The 21,849-nt window shown below is 43.3% G+C and overlaps 2 protein-coding genes across 4 annotated transcripts; both read right to left on the reverse strand.

The window, feature by feature from the left end:
* Window positions 1-5,824: 5,824 nt before the first annotated feature.
* On the reverse strand, window positions 5,825-7,901 carry HCF164 (Thioredoxin superfamily protein). Its single transcript, XM_089618655.1, has 4 exons — window positions 7,676-7,901; window positions 6,932-7,153; window positions 6,475-6,578; window positions 5,825-6,219 (listed from the first exon to the last, which is right to left on the reverse strand). Exons 1-4 carry the CDS (start codon window positions 7,847-7,849, stop codon window positions 5,937-5,939), a joined length of 783 nt encoding a protein of 260 aa, XP_089474781.1. The 5' UTR covers window positions 7,850-7,901; the 3' UTR covers window positions 5,825-5,936.
* Window positions 7,902-18,799: 10,898 nt separating this feature from the next.
* On the reverse strand, window positions 18,800-21,849 carry LOC149390510 (caffeoyl-CoA O-methyltransferase-like). Of its 3 annotated transcripts, XM_089618585.1 has the most exons (7): window positions 21,564-21,849; window positions 21,018-21,070; window positions 20,656-20,910; window positions 19,895-20,039; window positions 19,715-19,801; window positions 19,360-19,432; window positions 18,800-19,185 (listed from the first exon to the last, which is right to left on the reverse strand). In XM_089618585.1, exons 3-7 carry the CDS (start codon window positions 20,841-20,843, stop codon window positions 19,139-19,141), a joined length of 540 nt encoding a protein of 179 aa, XP_089474711.1. In that variant the 5' UTR covers window positions 20,844-20,910; window positions 21,018-21,070; window positions 21,564-21,849; the 3' UTR covers window positions 18,800-19,138. The 3 variants fall into 3 exon arrangements, with proteins under 3 accessions (XP_089474711.1, XP_089474712.1, XP_089474710.1); XM_089618586.1 differs by lacking the exon at window positions 21,018-21,070 and having other exon boundaries at window positions 19,372-19,432; XM_089618584.1 differs by lacking the exon at window positions 21,018-21,070.

Here is a 21,849-nt window from a genome sequence, read left to right on the forward strand (position 1 = left end):
TAGGTTCTTTGGCAATGTAGTCGCCTTTTACCTGATTTACGATTAACTGCGAGTCACAGTGTATTCGTAAATTCTGTACGTTGAGCTTTTGAGCGAGCTCTAGCCCTACGATGAGGACTTCGTACTCGGCCTCATTGTTTGAGGCCTGGAATCCGTAGTGGAGGGCGTAGCGTAACTTTTCACGGTCGAGATTTGTCAAAATCACGCCGGCGCCTGCTCCTTGGGCATTAGATGCTCCGTCTACGTGTAATTCCCAGATGGGACCTGTAGGGTCGACCTTTCTCTTTCGAGCCGACAAGTCGTCGATCGAGTCGTTTTCTGCTCTTCCCATGTCGGGAGTGTAGGAGAATTCTGCTACGAAATCAGCTAAGGCTTGAGCCTTTATTGCCGGCCTCGGATGAAACTCAATCCCATACTCGCTCAATTCTTGGGACCAGATCGCCATGCGAGTCGATGTTCCCTTTTGAAGAGCCTTACTGATTGGGTGTCCGGTTCGGACAACGATTGGGTGAGCCTGGAAGTATGGGCGTGCGTAGCTTTTTGGCGGCTACGAGGAGAGCAAGATAGAGCTTATCTATCTCTGTATAACGCGTTTCGGCGTCAAGCAGGGCTTTGCTTATGTAGAAGATGGGCCATTGAGCCCTATCTTCTTCACGGATCAGCACATCGCTCACAGCTCGTTCGGAGACGGCGAGGTAGACGTAAAGCGTCTCGCCTTCTTTTGGCTTGGAGAGGAACGGAGGTGTCCCGAAGTAGGCCTTCATTTCTTGGAAGGCCTTTTCGCACTCGTCCGTCCATTCAAAGCCATCCGTCTTCTTAATTGCTTTGAAGAACGGTTGACACTTGTCGGTCGCTTTGGCCACAAAGCGCGCTAGGGCGGCAATCCGACCGGTCAGACTTTGGACTTCCTTGACACGTCGTGGAGACTTCATGTCAATGAGTGCCTTGATTTTCTCGGGGTTCGCTTCGATACCCCGACGGCTAACTATGTAGCCTAGGAACTTCCCGGATTCGACCCCGAACACACATTTGTTGGGGTTGAGCTTCATTTTGTACCGGCGGAGGATTAAGAACATCTCCCTCAGGTTGTCTACGTGGTTGGTAGCCAACAGGCTTTTAACGAGCATGTCGTCCACGTATACTTCCATGGTCTTGCCGATTAGGTCGGCAAAGATCCGGTTTACCAATCGTTGGTAAGTAGCTCCTGCATTCTTAAGGCCGAAAGGCATGACCTTGTAGCAGTAGAGGCCGCGATCAGTGACAAAGGTTGTCTTGATCTGATCGGGCTCATGCATTCGTATCTGGTTATAGCCCGAGTAGGCGTCCATGAAACTTAGGAGTTCATGTCCTGCCGTGGCGTCGACCAGTTGTTCGATGCGTGGGAGCGGAAAGCAATCTTTCGGGCATGCTTTGTTAAGATCTTTGTGATCTATGCAAATGCGCCACTTCCCGTTGGGATTTTTGACCATGACCACGTTGGCCACCCACTTTGGGTACTTGGCTTCTCGGATGAAACCAGCGGAGAGAAGTTTCTCGACTTCCTCGTTTATTGCTAGGTATCGTTCGGGGTTGAACGCACGTCTAGCCTGCACCTTTTCTGCGATGGTTTTGTCGTCATTCAATCGGTGCACAATCACATCGGGGTCTATGCCGGGCATGTCTGCATGTGTCCATGCAAAGACATCCTTAAACTCCCGAAGGAAGGACGCGAGTTGAGTTTTGATGGCGAGAGGGAGTTGTGCACCGATCTTCACTACCTGGTCAGGTTTAGCTTCGTCGAGAACGATCGAAGTGAGATCATCGGGGGTGTCAACCTTCAACCTCTCGATATCGTCGTGTGGGTCTAATTCCCCGAGTTGCCGTGCGTCTTTTTTATCACACGGGTAGTCGTCTTCCAGTTGGTAGATCGTGTTAACCCTTTCTTCAGCGGGCTTGCCGTCCACGCCCTGGACGTAGCATATCCTCGCTTGGGTCTGATCTCCGGCCATGACGCCAATTCCCTCTTCGGTGGGGAATTTCACTAGTAGGTGATAAGTGGACGTGATAGCCCTTAGTCTGTTCAACGTGGGTCGCCCAATGATAACATTGTAGGGCGACTCCTGGTCGACCACAAGAAAGGGGACCATGTGAACGACTTCGATGCCTCCGGTAGTTCCGAAGGTGACTGGTAAATCAATGATTCCTTCAGTCATGACCTTTTCTCCCGTGAACCCAAACAGGGGTGTCTGAGTTGGGACAAGGCGGAGCCCCCCGAGCTTCATGCGCTCAAGGGTGGTCTTAAAGATTATATCGGCCGCGCTGCCGTTATCAATAAGAACTCTTTTTACCAAGTTGTTGGCCACTTGGGCCTTGAGGACTATAGCGTCATTGTGCGGGTGCACAACTCGCTTGGCCTCTTCATTGGTGAATTGTATCGTCTCGTAAGGCACGGACGGAGGTTCCTCGTAGGTGAGGTTAACCTGCCCGGCAAGGCCTTCATGGGAGGCAATCTGAGGAGCTTTTTACTTTGCCGAGCCGAGTCCCCGTCTTGCAAGCCACCTAGTATGGTGGTGACGACGTGGAGTTGCGCATCAGCCGTAGCTGTGACCGCCGTGCGGTCGGTGTTTGGGTTGGTCCCTCCGCCCTTTTCAGGCTGTGGCCTGTTGTCGGTGGAGGCTGCCGCTCCTACCAAGCGAAGGACAAACTCTTTGAGTTCTCCCTTCTGGATTAACGTCTCAATTTGTTTCCTAAGATGGAAGCACTGAGCGGTCGTGTGACCGTAATCCCGGTGGAACTCGCAATAGCGGGACCGGTCGCGAGATGCGGGGTTGCCTCTTATTGGAGCCGGAGCGACGAACTTGTCACGCGCCACAGCGTAGATTTGCTCTACCGGGGCGTTTAAGGGAGTGTAACCCGAGTAGTCTCTGAAATTGCTCGCGAGACGCGGCTTTTGAGACGTAGGGGGTCGGCTATCGGAAGCTTGACATCCCTTGTTTATCCTCTTACGGGGATTGCCAGGTTCATTGCCGGACTCGTCCCGACGGCGGGAGCTTTGGTTGCTGCTCCTGCGGCCGTCGAGGTAATCTTCTACCCCCATAAAGGTTTTGGCTCGGTTCATTAACTCGGCCATCGTAGAAGGGACTCTGCCGACGACGGACTTTAGGAAGTCTCCAGTGCGCAAGCCCTCGATGATGGCTGTAATCGCGTCACTGTCGTCAAAGCGGTCGACCTTGTTCGATTCTGTGGTGAATCGAGTGAGATACTGTCTCAAGGACTCGTTATTCTCTTGCCTGATTGACCATAAGTACATCTTGGTCTTCTTTTGGACCATGGATGTAGCAAATCGTGCCAGGAACGTGTCCTTCAGGTCTTTGAACGATTGGACGCTCCCTGGTCTTAGATTCTTAAACCACTCGAAACCGGGTCCAGTGAGGGTAAGACTAAAAGCTTGGCATAGAGCCCCAGGTGAGACGCCCTGCATCGTCATCCAAGTCTCGTAATGTTGGATGTGATACGTGTGATCAGATTTCCCAATGTATGGAGGGAGATTCGGGAGTTTGAAGTTACCCGTGCATACCTCAGCAAAGATTTGGGCGGTGAAGGGAGAGGAATGTTCTTCCACGACCCCGTATGTATCACCAGCCAAGCCGCCTTCACGCAGGTCACGCACCTCGTTACGGAGATTGTGAATCATAGTGACGACGTCGAGGCCAGTGTTGGGGGTCGCTCCTTGTTCAGGAGGAGTCACCTGTCGCCTTTCGTTCGACCCTTGAGCCGTGCGAGGGTCCCCATTGATTGGGGCCGTAGGGTTGTGACCCTTACGAGTGCTCAGCCTCTCCCGGAGGTCTTCGCCACGGTTGTTCCGTTGGGCGGTAAGTCGATCTCTAAGATCTGGCCCGGCGGTATGGGGGTGCGAGCTTCGAGCCACGCGCCTTACTCGCCGAGTCGTAGCACCTTCCCTGACATTGCCTCTTTGACCGAGTCGGTCATGGGCCGAACGTCGGGAGGTCTCTTCTTGAGAGGAGACCGGTATTGCCTTCGTTCTTGACGGGCCGGCTTCGATCTCAACAGGGAGTTCCCCGTCCTTGGTGAGAGAAGTCTCGACGTCCGCCGAAATTTCCAAGCCTTCATAGTCGGGGTCATAATCATGCCCCTCGTCCATGAGGTCCTCAGATTCCCCGTGGGGGGCGCCGTGTGCAGGTGCCTTGCCCGCCAGTCGGCGGTGGTACCCGGCATTGGCTATCTTTAGTTGGCGGATTTTCTCCTCCATTTCAAGGATTCGGTCGTCCCGACTGTCCTGAGGTGGAGGGGGCGAGGGAGTGTGGCTCTCGTCGTTGAGAGACTCATCGTCGCCTTGCGCTCGGGAGCGCATGAAGTATTTCTTCACCGCGGTTGCGTTTTCGGGGTTGTTCACGCCCTCAGAACGAACGGGTGGTTGACCACTCATGTCTTTCTCGAGTCGAGAAGAAAGGGGTCGAGCTGTAGAAGGGATTTCGGGCTGTGTAAGTCGGGAAGTCCCCTCCTTCTAGCGACAAAATGTTGTCGCACGAAAATGAACAACGATTAAATACCTCGGGCGGTTCGATCCAAGGCCGGACCAAGTGATCGCGCCCGGGCCAAAAATGGGAGCTCGTAGACCGAGCTGCACCCTCCAAACCCGGAGGTGTGTTTTGGGGGGTGTGACCGTGCCAAAGGTTGGCTGCCTACGTACCCTTTAGTAGGGATCAGGTCAGAACATAGTTCAATTTGTGTGGGGAGGCTATCTTGGGCTCGGAGGCTTCGTGAATCCAAGGCTTTAGAGTAGGACCCGGCTCGTAGCTTCTAATGAAGGCTTTAGAGGGGTCGCGTGCTCGTAGCTCGGAATTCTAGCTCAAGGGCCAAGAAGCAGGAGGGCAGTATGTGCTGCAGAAGCTCGGGTCGCAGAAGAGGAGCGCGCTCCCTCTCGTGGAGGGGGTCCTTGACTTTCTGAGCCGAGGGAGGAGGAGTGCGCGCTCTTGGAAATGTCACAAGAGGGCGAGAGAGAGTTCTCGAGGGAAGAGAAGTGTTATTGGCATCAACCAGGATGTAAGTTGTGTCCAAAAAACGGGGTCCTTTCCTTCCCCAAGGGGAGGGGGGGGGGGTATTTATTGTTGTGGAGAGAGGCCTACCGGGTGGCCGGGAGCGAGGTGCGCGAGGCCCCACGCCTAAGAGGGCGCAGGGCGCGTGAGACATATCGCCTGGACGGACGCGGAGCGCGCCAGGCGCGGGGCTTGGCTGGGCACGGCGTGCCCGGCCGAGGTGGCCAGAACGCTCGGCCGAGGTGGCAAAGACGCTCGACCGAGGTGGCCGAGCTGACGAAGACGCTCGGCCGAGGTGGCCGAGCCGGCGAAGGCGCTCGACCGAGGTGGTCGAGCTGACGAAGACGCTCGGCCGAAGCGGCTGAGCTGGTGAAGGCGCTCGACCGAGGTGGCCGAGCTGGCGAAGGCGCTCGACCGAGGTGGCCGAGGTGGAAGGGACACCCGGCTGAGGCAGCAGGGGCGCTCGGCCGGGGTGCCGAGGTGCGCGCAGGCCGGGAGGGCGGGGTGCGCGGGAGCGCGCGCGCGGGCCGGGAGGTCGGGGCGCGGAGTGCGCGTGAGCCAGGCGCAATAGGGCGCGCCGAGGCCCATTAGGCCGAGGGCCTCAGGGCCGGGGACACAGGTGCGCGCGCACCGGCTGCGCCGGGCCGTGGGCGCGTCGGGGCGTTCGGGCCTGGTGGGCCGGGGCTTGTTGGGCTTCCGGCCGGCAAAGCCCGGCCGGCATCAAATTGTTTTTGAATTTCCGGTGTTCCGAAAACGACCGGTAACAAGTAGTAGATCATTCTATAATGTATATTACATTACCATTTGTGCATATAAAATATGTGAATGCGATTACATATAATTCAAGTGCCTAATTACATAGATCAGATTGACGTTTGTAGGAGGACATAAAGTAAAGTCCTAGCCGTGACTCCTGGGATCAGGAACTTGGTGGACCTTTCTGGATTGAGCGCTCGAAAACTGTCCAACAACGCGGGCGTAAGGGATTGAGGATTCTCCGCGAGAGAGTGCAGCAACATTGTCGAGAAGATACTTCCTTGGGAGCCTTCCAACTACGTTTCCCTCTTCGTTCCCCTCTTTGTCGAGAAACGCAAAGTGTGGAATCCCCTCCACCCCGAACTCATCCAGCTCTTGTTCCCACTTCGTGTTGTCCACGTTCAGCATCACAAAATTCACACGGTCCCTGTGAAAAATTGAAAGCAATTCTATGCTTGGCATGGGATCTAGAGTTTACAAATAAAAATAAAAATAAAAACAAAAATTGTAATGGTCAAAATATAAGGGAGAAAAGGTTTTAACATTTTAGCGCACCATCAAAGTAATAGTAGATTTTGAATAATTTGAGTTAAATTGGTTTTTCTATTCAGCCAGAGAGCTTAGGAATGGAAGAACATTACAATTAGTTATAATTTTCGAAAGAGTGTAAAATGTACATTACTTGAATTGTTGCTCAACTTTGTACACATCCGGCACTAACTCCCGGCATACTTCGCACCAGTCGGCATAGAATTCAACAACTGTAGGCTTTCCATTTGAAAGAGCCTCCATAAAAAAATAACAAAAAAACATGATAAATCCCCTGAAAAACATCACCATGCAAAAAATAAAAAAAAATAAAAAATTACACTGCTAAACAAATTCGGCAGGTAATAACATAAAAACATTGGCTCACATGCTTACTTGTTATGTAAGATATTCTTAAATGGTGGTACCGTGGTCAGGAAGAAATACATAAAACGATGACAACTCAAAGTTATATTCTGTAGTCCCTTTGGCAAATTATTGATAAATTATCAAGCAGCACGTTTGATAAAAGATAAAACCCCATGACTGAGGAGAGTAGTAAAAAAAAATTGTAAAAAGAATCGCATATAGTCAGGCTGTGTATGAATTACCTCTTCATACGGTAACGCAGCCGCTGTCAAGTCCTTCAAAGAGACACCGAAATCTAGCCGAGACGAGAAGAAGAGTCCAACGGCCGCGAGAGTGGACGCCACTGCGATTCGCTTATTGATGCCTTTGGTTGGAAGTTCAGGTAAGCTAGAACCTTCTGAAGGGCTCGTGGGTTGGGAAGTGCTTTCATTGCTCTCCGAGTCAGGTTCAACAGGCAACTTATCCTAAACAATGGCGATACGTTAACAAGATCAATCGCAGAGGTAAATTTCAAACAAAAACTAAACTGACCATACCAGTACTTTGGATCAAAGGAAAATTTTAGATAGTTCTAGGACATTGTTAACTTGTAACACTATACTAATAAACTTATTTTCCAGAGTCTTTCTTGTGAGCTTATTCTTTTGCTGTAAGCTATCAATCAAGAAATTGAATGGGGTAGGTCAAACTAAGTTATGACACCAAATTCTAAGCCTGAATTGCTTAGCCACTAATTTTTATTTCCTTCGTTTTTACCCCCAAATGATAAATGAACGACACAATCAAATTTAAATCTTCAGTGAAAGACGAAGTGACATTGCTAGTAGCTAAAGTGGACCAACGAGTATATTCATACCATAAAATCAATGATTTTCCTGTAAATCTAATACCAAAGTGGTCAAGCTGTTCTAGAAAAGAAACCAATTTAATTATTATTTTGATCTACAGAATTTAAAAGAAGAAACACTTCGGTTAGGCATTATTACCTCTGCAGTGGAGGATTCCGAGGGATTACAAGCGACAATATGGGATCCTCGGTTCTTGGTTTGGAGACGAAGATAGGGTTTGCATTTAGAATGAAGAGCTCGAGAAGTTGGAAAACGTGGATTTGGATTAAGTGTGTGGAGAGCCACTAGGTTCGTTGTAGCCACCCCAGCCATTGTATTGAGATTTTTATAATCTGAAACATTTTGAATAATAACTTTCTCCGGAACTAAAGTCCAAGTCCCAACTTAAATTCGGACCACACGTTTATACTTAGTTTCATATTTCGAAATTTTGAACTTACGACAAATAACAATTTATATATATATATATAGACGTTCTTATTTTTTATGAAAATATGTTATTAGAAAATGGAAGGTTAAATTAAATTTTAATTAACAAATTAAACTATAAACAAGGAAAATATTATAATAAAAGTGATTATTTAATAAAAACTAAAAGAGGTATTTGAGAAATTGAATTTGTCTTTTAAGTATTAGAGATCAGTTTCGCATTTTATAATGGGACAATTGGACATACATTTAGAGTCCCTGTTAAGATTTTAACCGAAATTTATAATAATTAAGAAAATAATCTATACTCAAATAAGACAAATGCGCTATGTAATGTTATGAAGACGTAGATATGAGTTGGACTAGTTTTTTTATGTTTGAATAATTAAACTATAATTTTAATTGACGGTAGCAATTTGACTAATTACAACCACCTTGGTTGCCAACCCCCAGCCAGTCATCCAAACCTTGCCGCCAGCTCCTTCTCATAGCCGCCAACTCCTTTCTCCCCTTTGACGAGAACCTAAAGCCACCATGACCACATTGCCAGTAGCCCTAGTCTTTTGTGCCAACAACATTGAGCCTCAATGTTGACTGTGAGCTGTTAGCGGTTCAACCTAGGGTCGGATCATACGGTTGCACCTAGACTGGTATCGTCAAACGCTTGAGATCACCGACCTCTTGGAGTAGTCGGGGTGATCTTTACTCGTACCCTGTGAGAGGAAAACAAACAATGAACTAGAGGGGAGCAAAAGGTTTCCCTTCTTTGCGCTCTTTGACACTCAACATTAGTATTAGTGTAATATTTACGTTATAGAGAAAACGTCTTCTTGGGTCGGAAGTGTTTAGAATAATATTGAGAGAGTTTGAGCTTTCTCAGGTAAGGAATGACTTACAGAATGAGAAGATGGAGTCCATGTCTATAGGATTATGGGTTGAGGGCGTGCATGGCACACACTATGACAAAAATATGCTTTGGATGCGACAATTGTCGCATCCAAAAGTCCATTTCTCACACCTAGAATCCAGTTTCCCACAATTCTTTCAGCTCTTCAACAACTGGCTACAAGAACACGTCTATGTCTTTTTTGGGTGAGCTTGGTCCAGAAATTAGAAGCGTCGACATCAAGTAATTTTTCTTCATGCACAACCACACCAGCAAGTTATACACAGTCAGCACCACTGGCCACATGATGTATGCTAAACTCATATCCATAAACGGGTTGAGCTCATGAGAAGCGAGTCTAAGCCGCACATTCCGCAGCTCTAAAGCAAAATCTAGGTATCTCTGGTCTAGATTCTTCCACGTTGCTCCATCAGCAGAATGTTACAAAACGCCTTCTTTTCTTACACGCTCTCTATCGTGCCACTATATATGAAGCGTTGTTTGTCGACATATGTACAACCACTTCGATCGGTCTTTCAGGAGAAAATATCGCAATATCTTTTTCGTTATTTTTTTCCCGAGAGTCTTTCATCTGCTCTCGTTGCAAACTGGGCAGACATCAGCTTTCTTGGAATTATATATATTCTACTAAAATTTCGGCAGAGTTTCCCCTATAATATTAACAAACTAAAAACATGCAAATTCATTTAAAAACATATAATTATCATCCAGAACTATCCTATTAATCAATTAAACCCTAAACCGAGCCTCTGTGGCTCAGTCACAACAATTTAATTCAATTGTCTAACAAAACAAATGATTCATTTCAATCCAATCATGTAATATAAGAACTCATTAATTTGAACTTAATTAAAAAAAAATATGTGAACTAAAACTAAACTAATACTATTACCTAACTAATTTCAATTTCAACCATAATCAACCACAATTTACTAACTTGTGATATACCCTTTATAATTTTACATAAAAAAATAAATAAATAAAAACTAATTGTTGACGTGAAGAATCACACAAAAAAATGTATCCAAAATTCGTAGATGAAACAATCGATTTAGATTTATTGAAATGGGCTTCAGAATTCCGTAACGAGATTAAATCCAATTTTAGAAATTAAGATTGCAAACATGAAATATTGAACAATAATAAGAGGAATCAAAGAACAGCTTGGGGCTTTGTATTAAGAACACTTTCACAACTGGAACAATTACAAGAATTATCAGAGAATAAAGAATAATAATAATGATGTCACATGCCTGTAAAAGGCTTAATAGTCATATATTTATAGTCGCAAGGTAGTTGGCGAGCTCCGGTCTTCTCAGGGACACGTCATACATCTTCTACGGAGGTCATTGTTATCCTAGAGGACACTTGTCATTGAAGATCTATTCTTGAGCAGGGTAGTTAAGAAGCAGTGAATGCACCTTGCCCGGGTTTTCAGGAGAGCAGTTGCACCTTTTGACTTGATCGAACTGGCACACCTTTCTTTGAGGATTAATCTGCAGACTCAAGTATCGGGCTGAACGCATTCGACCCAACGTCAATGATGAGTCAATTTCGTGGGCTTGGACCCAATGACAACTATATTGGGCCCAAATCCTTATGTATTAATGGAGGATGAAGTCTAACATCAACAGTCAGTCGCTCGGTGTATTCATTATGTAATAGTGTATAAACTTAGAGGCAATTCGTTGTAACTATTCTAGATGATTCGAACGAACTAACTCTCGAGCGAGCTCATTGAAGAACCGAGTTCGGATATTACACTACGCAGTGACACGTGGAGCGCACTTTATTAGGATACAATATTTTATTTTGTTTAAATCGTAACGATTATTCCTCGAGAATCTCAAGTGGTTTTAAAATGAAATATTGGGTTTGATATGATACGATTTGATGTGAAATGACGGTGCATTAAATGGGAATCTATTGGACTTATGTTGCTATAAAACTTGAATAGACACACCAACGGGGATTTCTTATTTATTTGTTGCGAATCCACTTCAAACAGTACATTTCCACTTTCTTGTGTCTATCTATTTTCTTTGTGGGATTTCTTCCTCTGCTAGGGTTTCGAAACAAAACTCAGAAAACTCTTGAATCTTGTTTGTTATTCGAGTGGTTGTATTTATATTGTTGATTCGTACTTTGGATTCTATTTCTTCTGTTCTTCATGTTCATCGTTTTGTTTACACTAATACCTATTAACATTTACACATTTATTAACTAATTTAGTAATTATTAACAATAACATTTACATATTTTAAAGTAATTTAGTAAATATTAACATCAACTTATACTAATTTAGTAATTATTAACATTAACTTATAATAACATAATAATTAAACTATATAACAAAAATCTAAATACTAACATGTTGGCAGCGACGAAGAGAGGCAGAGGTGGTCTCTCACTTGGCAGCGACGAGAGAGCCGACGAAGTAGAGACGATGTTAAAGAGAGAGAGTCAGAGAGAGAGAGAAAGAGACAGAAACAGGAAAAGTACGTAAAAGTAAGAGAGAGTGGTGTGGCTTGGTGGACTCGCGAAGGAAGAGCGATGATGCTGACCCGGTTGTATGCGTCTGAGATATAGACATAGAGAGAGGCACTGAAAACACACACGAGCATGGATATAGCGTGGTCTTCGGCTCGGCGTCAGGTCTCGGCTTTGGCTCAAGCGTGCGATCTTCACTTCGGTTCGGGGAGTTTGAGACGAAGAAAGGTAGAGAGATTTAGAGATTAAGACAGAGACGGAGATAGGTACCTGAGAGAGAGAGAAAGAGAGAGAGCGAAAGGTCTGGTGGTCGACGAGGCTCGGTCTCGGCGGTGTGGTCAAGAAAAACTGAGAGTGAGAGAGAAAGAGAGAGAGTGAGACTTAGAGATAGAGATAGTCAGTGAGATAAAGAGAGGGAGTGAGACACTGACTTGGGCAAGAGCAGAGTAGAGACAGCGACTTCGTTGACCTTGGCGCCGGCGGATAGAACTCCTAAAATTACATTTAGGGTTTTTTCATGTGTGGCCTTGGTTATCATGGCCTTGGTAAGAGAAGTGGAAGAAGATAGAAGGAGTTCGTACTGAAAGAGAGGGAGGATTTGTGGTTGTCAGAGAGGTCGCGTGGTGGTCGGTACAAAAAATAGTGCCTGTGGTGGCGTCGCGATCATCTGTGGTGCTATGGACAATGTCCAAGGCAATGATGGTTGTGGTGCTCTAAGTGATGGTGATGGGGTGGTCGGAGAAGAGAAGCAGAGAAGAGTGAAGTGGTCTGAGCAGGGTTTTCAGAAAAGAGAAAGAATGGGGGGTAGTGGTGGTCATTCTTTGATGATGAGAAAGGAGGTGGTAGTGGTGGAGCTGTGTTTTCAGTCGAGAGAGAGAAGAGAGAGGCGGAGAATGTGAGAGATGGTGTTTGACCTTTGAGGAAGACAAAGCTTTAAAAAGAAGAAAAAAACCTAGATATTGGATACGACTTATCGCATCCATTGGTACCATAAGATCCGACTTGTCGCATCCTAAAGTCAGTTATAAAATAAATAATTAAAACAATGCCACATCAATAACTGAACGAAAAAAAGGAAAATTAAATCTCGCTTCAAATTTTGACTTTTGGATGCGACTGAGCGATTTTTTAATGATTTCTTGTGACTTCTTTGGATGCGACTAATGATTTCTTGTGACTTCTTTGGATGCGACTAGTCGCATCCGTTGCTCATTTGGATGCGACTTTTCGATGTCGCTAGTCGCATCCAAAAGTCATCTACAACAAAGAGCCTAGTTTGTCCCAGTGACAGTGTTTTAGATGCCTCAGCGAGGCTTCGCATGGAGGGCTCGTGCGGGGGCTTTTGAGCCTTGCCATATGACGCGATACTAGGGATATGGGCCGCCCCTGTTGTTGGAATCGATCTAGGGTTTAAGAAAATAATTAACGCTTCGGTAAGCGGCGGAATTTTAAAAAAAAATTTACAAGTAAAACCAGTTTTTACTAACCTAGACAAAAGAGCAAGTACATGTAATTAAAAACTATTATGAGCTAAGAAGTTTACTAACCTTTCTTGAAGCTTGATCTTTGAGAAGCTCTTAGAAAGTTACAACGCTCGTCTCCCCTCGCAGCACGTCCCTCTTTCTTTCCTCGGCACCTCGAGCAACCACGAAAGTTTCTATTAGGCCTGTGCACGGTCCGGTCCGGTCCAAAACCGGCCAAAAAACCGGACCGGACCGTTCAAAACGGTTCAAAAAAACCCAAACCGGACCGGACCAAAAAACTGTAAAAACCGGACCGGACCGGACCGTTTTAAATCATCCAGACCGGACCGGACCGTTTTAAACCGTTTAGACCGTTTTGAACCGTTTAGACCGGACCGGACCGGACCGCTTTGGACCGTTGGACCGTTTTGAACCGTTTAACATAATTTTTTTTAAAAAAAACCATTAATTTTCCACCAAAACACAAACATATAATCATATTTGGGAGTTAAATACATGCACAAATGCCTAATTTGGCTAATTGGACATCAATTAATTTTTTTTAAATTTTTTTAAATTTTTTTTATAAATAAACCGGTCCGGTCCGGTTTAACGGTTTTTTTAAAAAAAAAACCGGACCGGACCGTTTACATTGAGTAAACCGGACCGGACCGGACCGGGGAAAAAAAAAACCGTTTTAAACCGGACCGGCGGTTTAAAAATTCCCGGTCCGGTCCGGTTTACGGTTTTTACGGTTTTTTTGCACCGCCCTAGTTTCTATCACTAAATCACTCGAGAGAAAAGGAATTAGTGAGTGGGCACTTTTAAACACTACGACTTAAGAACGAGTCTTGAAGTCGCAGAGCTAAACTCTAGGTCAAATGAGGACCTAGGTGCCAAAACAAAGAAATCGAAAATGAAGAGAGAGAGAGATAGAGAGAGAGAGAGAGAGAGGATCGGCCATAATGTCTAGAGAGAGAGTCTCTCAATCTCTAACTTGTGTGGAATGAATGAAATGAGAGGAATGAGGTGCCTATTTATAGGAGAAGGGTTGGCCTTGGAAAAAAGTAGTTTCCTCTTATTTTTCAAGCCTTTATGAGCAATCCCTTATTGCCCAAATCTCCAATATGGGCGCCTACATCAAGTCAATCCCCAAGGGATTAGTTTCCTCTTTTGTTTCCCTCTTGGTTTCCTTGGCCGATTCTCTTTGTTTCCTCATAGAGGAAATTTGTTTCCTCTTTTTCTTTTGGCAAGTATCTTGATACATTTATGCACAAAATATTCTCTCTTGGTTGGGTATGTTGGGTGCCTATGTCCTTCTAGAATGGGCTTCTAGAAGCTTTTCCATTTGTTCATGACAACATGAAAAAAAACCCATTAAGAATTTTCAATAAAATTCTTATGAAATGAAATTAATTCACAAGGCCCAATAATCAAGTCATGGCCGAGTGATATTAAGTCATCAAATGAACTTGTCAAAAAAATTTATTGACATTCATTTCATCATATGTCTCAAAAGACAAAAATACCCTTTTGACAATTTTCGTTCTTGTTTTGACTTATCTTCCAGTTTAACTATTCCTACTCGATGTGATTCGTGATAGTGACTTCATGGACCCAAATGAATAAAGCTTGAGCTAAACACTTGGACTCAAAAGTTCACAAACCTTTTCCAAGTTTAGCTTAATCCCAACTGACTCCGCTAAAGAGTTGACACTGAAAATCTCTCGGTTCAAATGAATTTATTTTCTACTTAAGAATTCAACCTAATTATGATGAGCGGATCCACTGAATATTATCTATGTTTACCCTTCATGAATGTCATCAGCTAGTCGGGATTTACTAAATTACCATTTTACCCTTCTAGCTGTTATTTCCTCAACTCCTTTGTCGCTTGTGAATAAGTTAGAAACAATGTATTGACGAGAAGCTAACAAGTCACATTGTTTCATCCAAAAAATTCAGGACTCAATTTGGACACTGGCCAGTTCATTTATTCACACTCCAAGGAACAAAGCATGAGGTGACATACATTGCATTTCAGCAATCTTGTACATGAATTCCATATCTATGAGAACTTCACAAAGTTACTCATGACATTCTCACAACTTAGTACTTCACCAATAGGCCCTGTTCGGAATCACATAGTGAGTCCGAACTCTGACTTTCTCAAATGAGAATACTAAGGTGTGAAATGACATGTCTCATTTCAGGATTAAGGTAAGCACGATGCAATTCATACGTAGTGACTTCGAGACATAAGAGGTTAAATGGTTTGTTCTTATCTTGTCTCTAGAAGTGCACTGGTCAATTCAGTACCTTCGGAAGATACCTAGAAGAACTATAGAGTCTCAAACTCTCAATGCCTCATAACCAGACATCATAGATTCTTCTAACAATCATACTGAGGTCAGTAGTCCTTTGACCCTTAGATTGCGAATATATCGTTTTAAGCAAACTACGAAGAGTTTGTTCATGCAAATCTACATTTGTCTCTTCGTAAGTTGTTTAGTTTGTTTATGGACTAAAGACTAAGGTTTTATCATAAAGCTTCAAACAAGGAAGATTGAATGAACGTTTCAACTTTTTATTAATGAATAAGAAATTACAAGCAAGATTCTTCATGAGACTTTATTACATCAAATGCATAATATAAAGATTACAACTCTTCTTGTGGGCACCATTGACAACACCTGTGTGGATGAGGCCTCTCTGTTGATCGGCATGGCCATGGGCTGCTAGACAGCCCAATTGGTTGTGGTCTTGCTATGGTTTGTGAGACCTGCTCTTTGGGCTGAGTATCGCTTTTGGCTCGCGAGGCCTGCCTCGCTTAGAGCTTGCGGGGCCTGCCCTTTTGGGTTGGGCCTCGTTTGTGGCTCAGGACGCCTGCCTCGGCAGGCTGAACCTCGCTTCGAGTTCGCAAGGCCTACCTTTTTGGGCCGGGTCTCGCCTATTAGTGTGCGGGGCCATCACTTGTCCCTCCCAAGGCCGGCCAGAGGCTGGTTCTGTGGTGGCGAGGAATGATTACATTCCTCGAAATCCATCGTATTTTGTTTCTTTCCCAAGGGCGATTTTTTACCTATAACAATGGGCACAAATCGTTCTTTACTTCATAAAGAACATGATACAACACGACTAATATTGAGTGTCGAAGCGCGTTTTAAGAGAGAACTCTATGCATGTCTATATTAATGTTTTCTCATGTTTTAGGTAAAGATATGAGGATCCGAAGACTCAACGAGGATTGTCAAGAACGTGAAAGACTTGAAGATCCTAGAACAATTCAAAGACTTTATGACTCAACCAGGAACATGAAGAACGCGAGGACGGGAAGACGTAAACAGAAGATTAAAGGGGTTGAAGGTTAGAGACGAAGGAATTGGACGAGGAACATAAAGGGGAGCACACGATAGAGGTTTTGAGGGTTAAAGGCAAGGTTCCGGGGAGAGATTCAAAGTATTAAATACTCGACATAGCGAGAATCTGATAACTCAATGAAGAACGCGAAGAATGTGAAAGACTCGAAGATCCAAAGACCTCAAAAACGCGATGGGCATGACGGGTATGAGAAGCACGAAAAAGATTCGTTGACGAGACAAAGACGGTGACAAGAGAAGAAATTTACCACATCCAATCCATATGTGATCATACTCAAGATCGAACCACCGACTATTCTAAGTGTCAACCCTAAAACGCATTTAACAAAAATTTTATACACGTTGTTTTTCGATTAGTTTTTTAAAAAAAATGCACTATCACATCCAATTTCCACTATTTTATAGTTGTTGTAGTAGTGTTGGTGTTCTACATTTTTTTAGTGTTGAGCTGTAATTTCGAACCGAAACAAAGTGAACCAAATCATTTGACTGTTTTTATAATCATAAAAAAATATACTTACATAGAATTTCTCTTGTTGTTTACAATTTTAATTGCCTTTTTCACTTTATATAACTTTTTCACTTTTTATAATTCATTTAGCATAGGGGCGGACTTATCTAAAACTTAAAACAAAAAAAAGGTGTTATAGAAAGTTTGAAAATACAAGGTATTACTAAAATCACCATTGTATTTACCTTTCTCCAAACTAGGTTATTCAAATTGTTAGAAATAACAAATAGAAATTAGAAAATATTTTGACATAACTCTTTGTGTTGGAACTGTTGGATTAAAGTGAGGTTGAAAGAAATTTAAGAGGTTTTAATTGTGGCCAAAACGTGTGTGAGCTAACACATTTATTTGGTCATTAGTATATAATATGAGATGGGCTGATTGGCATCATAGACCAAATAAACATTTGTAACTCATCCTTGATGGTTGTGAGAGCATTAATGTGTCCTTTGATTGCTTTGAACGTTTTAGGCATTAATGATTGTTATAAACGTTTTTGGTGGAACACTAAGGTGCTAAACGTTGCCTGTATATAAAGCACCTCTCACTTCTCATTAAAAGAGTAGAACAACCAATAGTTGTTCTCAAACACTTCCAACTTTCCTCTCAATTTTCTCGCGGTGGTGGTGGTTTCTAGCACGTGTTCAAGTTTGCCGGAGTTGAACAAGTTGGTATTGTGTTCATCTTGTACGTCTTTGTATCCTGGAAGGCGGTTCCACACGTTATTCCGGCACCCGGTGGGAGAGCAATAATGCTTTAAGAAAATTGTCGAACAAGCCTCAACGTGTTCTTATTTTCATATCTATACCGATTTCTTGGTGATATCCGGTCTAGTTGTTTTATTTTATTTTATTTTGTATTCCATGTCTATGTATTTATTTCATTAGTTTAGTTTATTATTTATTTAATTATTATATGCAATTTGTCTAATTCTTTTCCCGCCTATTATTAGCAATATGGCTAACAATCTTAAAGCGTTATTTTTTGTTCTAGAAAATTTGCATCGGTTGTAGGAGACGGTTTGTATATTTCCTGAACTTGAAATATTCACGAAACTAATTTTATTAATTTTATTTTGTAGACATGGAAGACTACAATTAATTTGGTTGATCAAATGGTGCCTTCGGATTTGGCTTTTGTGCCACCTCCACATGACTTAACCGTTGGGCTATTTAAATCCCAAATTTTTTGGGTTTAAAATGTGTCGTTGGCTACGGCCAAAAATAAACCAGAGGGTCATATTCCATGTGGTTCGTGGCACGAGTGCCCGACATGATGTTGTTGGCCGTGTGGGCCGATATGGGCTGAAATCCCATTAAATCGAAAAAAGAAAATTCTAATTTTTGTTTTATAACCATGACGGTCTAATGAGATTTTTGGCCGTGGGTACGGTCCGAACTCCGAGGAGCTAGAATTTATCTAAAATGTGCTAATGGCCCTTAAGGATAAGAATTGAGATTCCAACTTCTTGTGTTGGAATTTTTATTGTCAAGTCTTTAATGGCATATTTTTATGGAGTGTTGGATTCAATTGAATGAGAAATCCATAACCATGGACGTGGTCTAAATTTTTTAGTTTCAGCCACGTTCTAGTCACTAGTACAAAAAAGACCTTTGGGTGCGACTTTTTTCGCACCCAAAAGTCAATTTTCGCACCCAAAGATATCATTAGGTGCGACTTTGGGTGCGACTTTTCCGCACCCGAAAGCCCGCACCTAAAAATCTTGGGTGCGAAAAGTCGCACCCAAAAGTCTTGACTTTCGGGTACGACATTTAGGTGCGACTTTCCGCACCTAAAGTCGCACCTAAAATGTCACCAAAATCTGTGAAAAAGGCGGGTAAAAGAGCATTCGGTGCGACTTTGTCGCACCCAATACTTTCCCGCCATGACAAGAAATAGTGCTTTAGACGTCACTCTATTATAAAGTGACTTTAAATCTTTGGAAAAACATGCTTTAGTTGTCACCTGATTTAAAAGTGACTTCAATTCTTAATTTATTTATAAAAATAAAAAGCAATTAAATACATTCAGCCTCAAACTTTGAAACACATCCTCAACATACGTATGAACAAGAGATCTTCAGCCTCAAACTTTTTTAATATCATATCCCAACAATATAAGTCTAACTTTGGCTCGTCCCATTAGGCACACAAAGCATATAAAGATAATATCCATCAATCCCAACAATATAAGTAATTTGAAAAACAACATGCAACTCAAATCCAAGTGCTAGTCAATAAAATAAGTCCCACAAACTATTGCTCGTTGTAAAGAATACAGTGCAGTCGCTAATTTATGAATACAAATCTAGTCTATTGCTCATATTCCTTCTCTATGTGTATGCCTGCTCACCTACTACCACTCACGAAGAAGGGTTTCCCTTTCTTTGATAAAGCAACGGCTCCAACGGCACCCATATGACCTTTACCGACCCCAAGACAAAGTCCACTTTCTGAATCCCATAGCCGAACCTGCACATGTAAGAAAATAGCTTTCAAATAAAGAAATCGAATCAGTAGATTGGACTACTTATAAAATACACTACTTATTCCGACATATACTGGCTCCTTCGGTGTAGATTGGACTTGCAACATAATAACGAGAATATTGAACTTTAAAATGGCTATATAGATGGGGGAAAATGCCTATATAAATACTTGATGTATTTGAGGTCAAAGCCTCGGTGATTGCAGCGTCATCAAGTGCTCCAGGAAGATCCTGCAAAGAAAAGGATGACACAAAACATAAGTAATATTGAATATTGTCTTTGAGATTTGTAAAGGAAGTAAACAGAAGCGAAAAGACCTCAGGCCTTCAAACTCGACTAAGTAATTAAATGGCTTCAGACTACCTTTAACCACCCAATATTAAACAAAACGACCAATGAATTCTGAATCGCTACTTATTAGTAATAGTTTTTTTTTAATTGTTGTTTATTATATAGTCTTTGTACTGATATCTAGAAATATTTATTGTAAGAAAATTTCTAATAGTTCTTACGTCTTCGATCATCTGGTCAAGGACGGGGAGGGCGGGGCCCTCTTTGAAGTCGATCTTGTGGGCCAGGCCGGCCTTCTCGACCAAAATCTGCCGCAAAATATTTGTAACAAAAATGTTAATTAAAATCAATTACATTTGTCGCAATCATATATAACGCAGAATGGAAGGGTAAAAAATTACCTTTCCGTCCTCGGGGAGAGCGAGGGCAGTGGCTAGGAGGGAGTAGCCGGTGTAGACGCCGATCTCCATCGTGTTCTTCGCGTTTATGAGCTTCACGAGCATCATCAGGAATTGCCCCTCGTCCGCCGATTTGGTCATAAAATTCCTATTTAAGAAAAACCAAACCGAACCGAAGTAGTTATGTCACGAGCATCGTCAGGAACTGTCCCTCGTCCGCCGAGGTGGCGAACCAGTTCCTATTTATTCAAACCTAACCGAACCATACGGAACTGAATTATGTCAGAGATGTACGATATATAAAATGATACCAAAAGTAGGAATCACATTATAACCCACATTGGGTGCTTTGCAGTGATTTCACTTAGCTCCTTCATTGGTTCTGGCTCTCTTGGGTACACACTAGTCTCCAAAATATACTATAATCACCCAAAAAAAAAAAAATCAGCTGAGACATATTTTTCGGTTAACATTGTTTAAGGTTATTGTGGGTTTGTGTCCTAAACCTCTATTACGTTATAACCTTACGGTCCTTACCCCCCAAAAGATCTAAAACTGATTGTTGGTTCTCTAGGAGAACTAGGAACCAATGAATGTCGACGACTTTTTTTTTATATCTAACACCACCACAGACTCTCCTCGGCTTCGACTGAACTCAAGAACATGCAAATTAAAGTTTTGGGCACAACACCCCAATAACACCCTGCCATAAAAATTAAAACAACTAACCCACACACACACAGAGTAGAGATAGAGAGAATTACATCCACTTCATGACAAAGTTGCTTCCCCCGTGAACCCGTCCTTCTCCGATCACCACCGCCGCCGCGGACGCGTTGCTCGACTCTCCATACCGCTTCACGTCGAACAAACCAGCTCCGCCGTCGACAGCCATGTCCTCCGCCGAAAACGAAGCGAAAGCCGCCGGCTTCTCGGGCTCCCGAACCACCATGGGCCCGAGCGTGACTCCCCCGTGGACCCTCTAATATGAGTCACACTACACTTCTCGCTGATATTTTCTGTAGATATGAAATTCAACGAGTGATGTGTAAGAAGCCGTGTTTATATATATATATATATATATATATATATATATATATATAGACTCTCTTAAAAAAAAAAATACTTTGACCATTTCCATGCTTGGTTTGGGAAGCATTAAAGAGTCTTGACGTCAAACTGCAGAATGCACACAGCTTCAATTTTATTTGTTTAACAAATAGAAAAAAAAAAACAAAAAAGAAATAATGCAGTAAGATAGCATCGATTGAAAATTTCAATAAACCGAAACCAAAACCAAATCATCCCAATCCAAGACCAAATCATCCACAAATCCGAAAATAATCCAATACACAAACGGCCAAATCCAAAACCGAAACCACATAAACCCTAACTTGTTGAAATTAAGCCAAAATAATCAGATCTCACTCAAGAGAAAAACCCCCAAATTAGAAATCCACATAAACCCTAACTTGCTGAAATTCAGCCAAAATCTCAAGAAAAACTCCAAACAATGTTTTTAATCCATGAATCCGAGTAACAAAATCACAATCAAGCTCAATCAATCATCACAACTCAATCAATTCCCGAAATCATCCAAGAAATTCAAAAATCTCAAAACAAACTAAGAACCCTAATCTCGGATTCAAATTTGGGGGAAACAAATTCTCACCTTTATGGCTATGAAATCAACCCTCCGGTGCTCTCAACCTCGTTTTCCGGCGTCTCCTCTCGGTCCGGCGTCCTCGGCGGCTCACGACGTCCTTGTTTTCTCGGTTGAGACGCGCGCGCTAGAGATGGTTTCGGGTCTCGGTGAGCTCACCCCCGTCGCTCACTCCCTCGCTCTCTTCCTCCATTCTCCTTCTCTCGGCTCTCTCTCTCATTCTCTCGGTCTCTCTCTTTCCATTTCTCTCTTCTTTCTTTTCTTTCTTTCCTTTCCTTTCTTTCTTTTCTTTTCG

This window comes from Urtica dioica, chromosome 7 (assembly GCF_054948205.1).
Source record: "Urtica dioica subsp. dioica isolate 48M chromosome 7, U.dioica_male_clone48M_v1_H2, whole genome shotgun sequence".
NCBI lineage: Eukaryota > Viridiplantae > Streptophyta > Magnoliopsida > Rosales > Urticaceae > Urtica > Urtica dioica.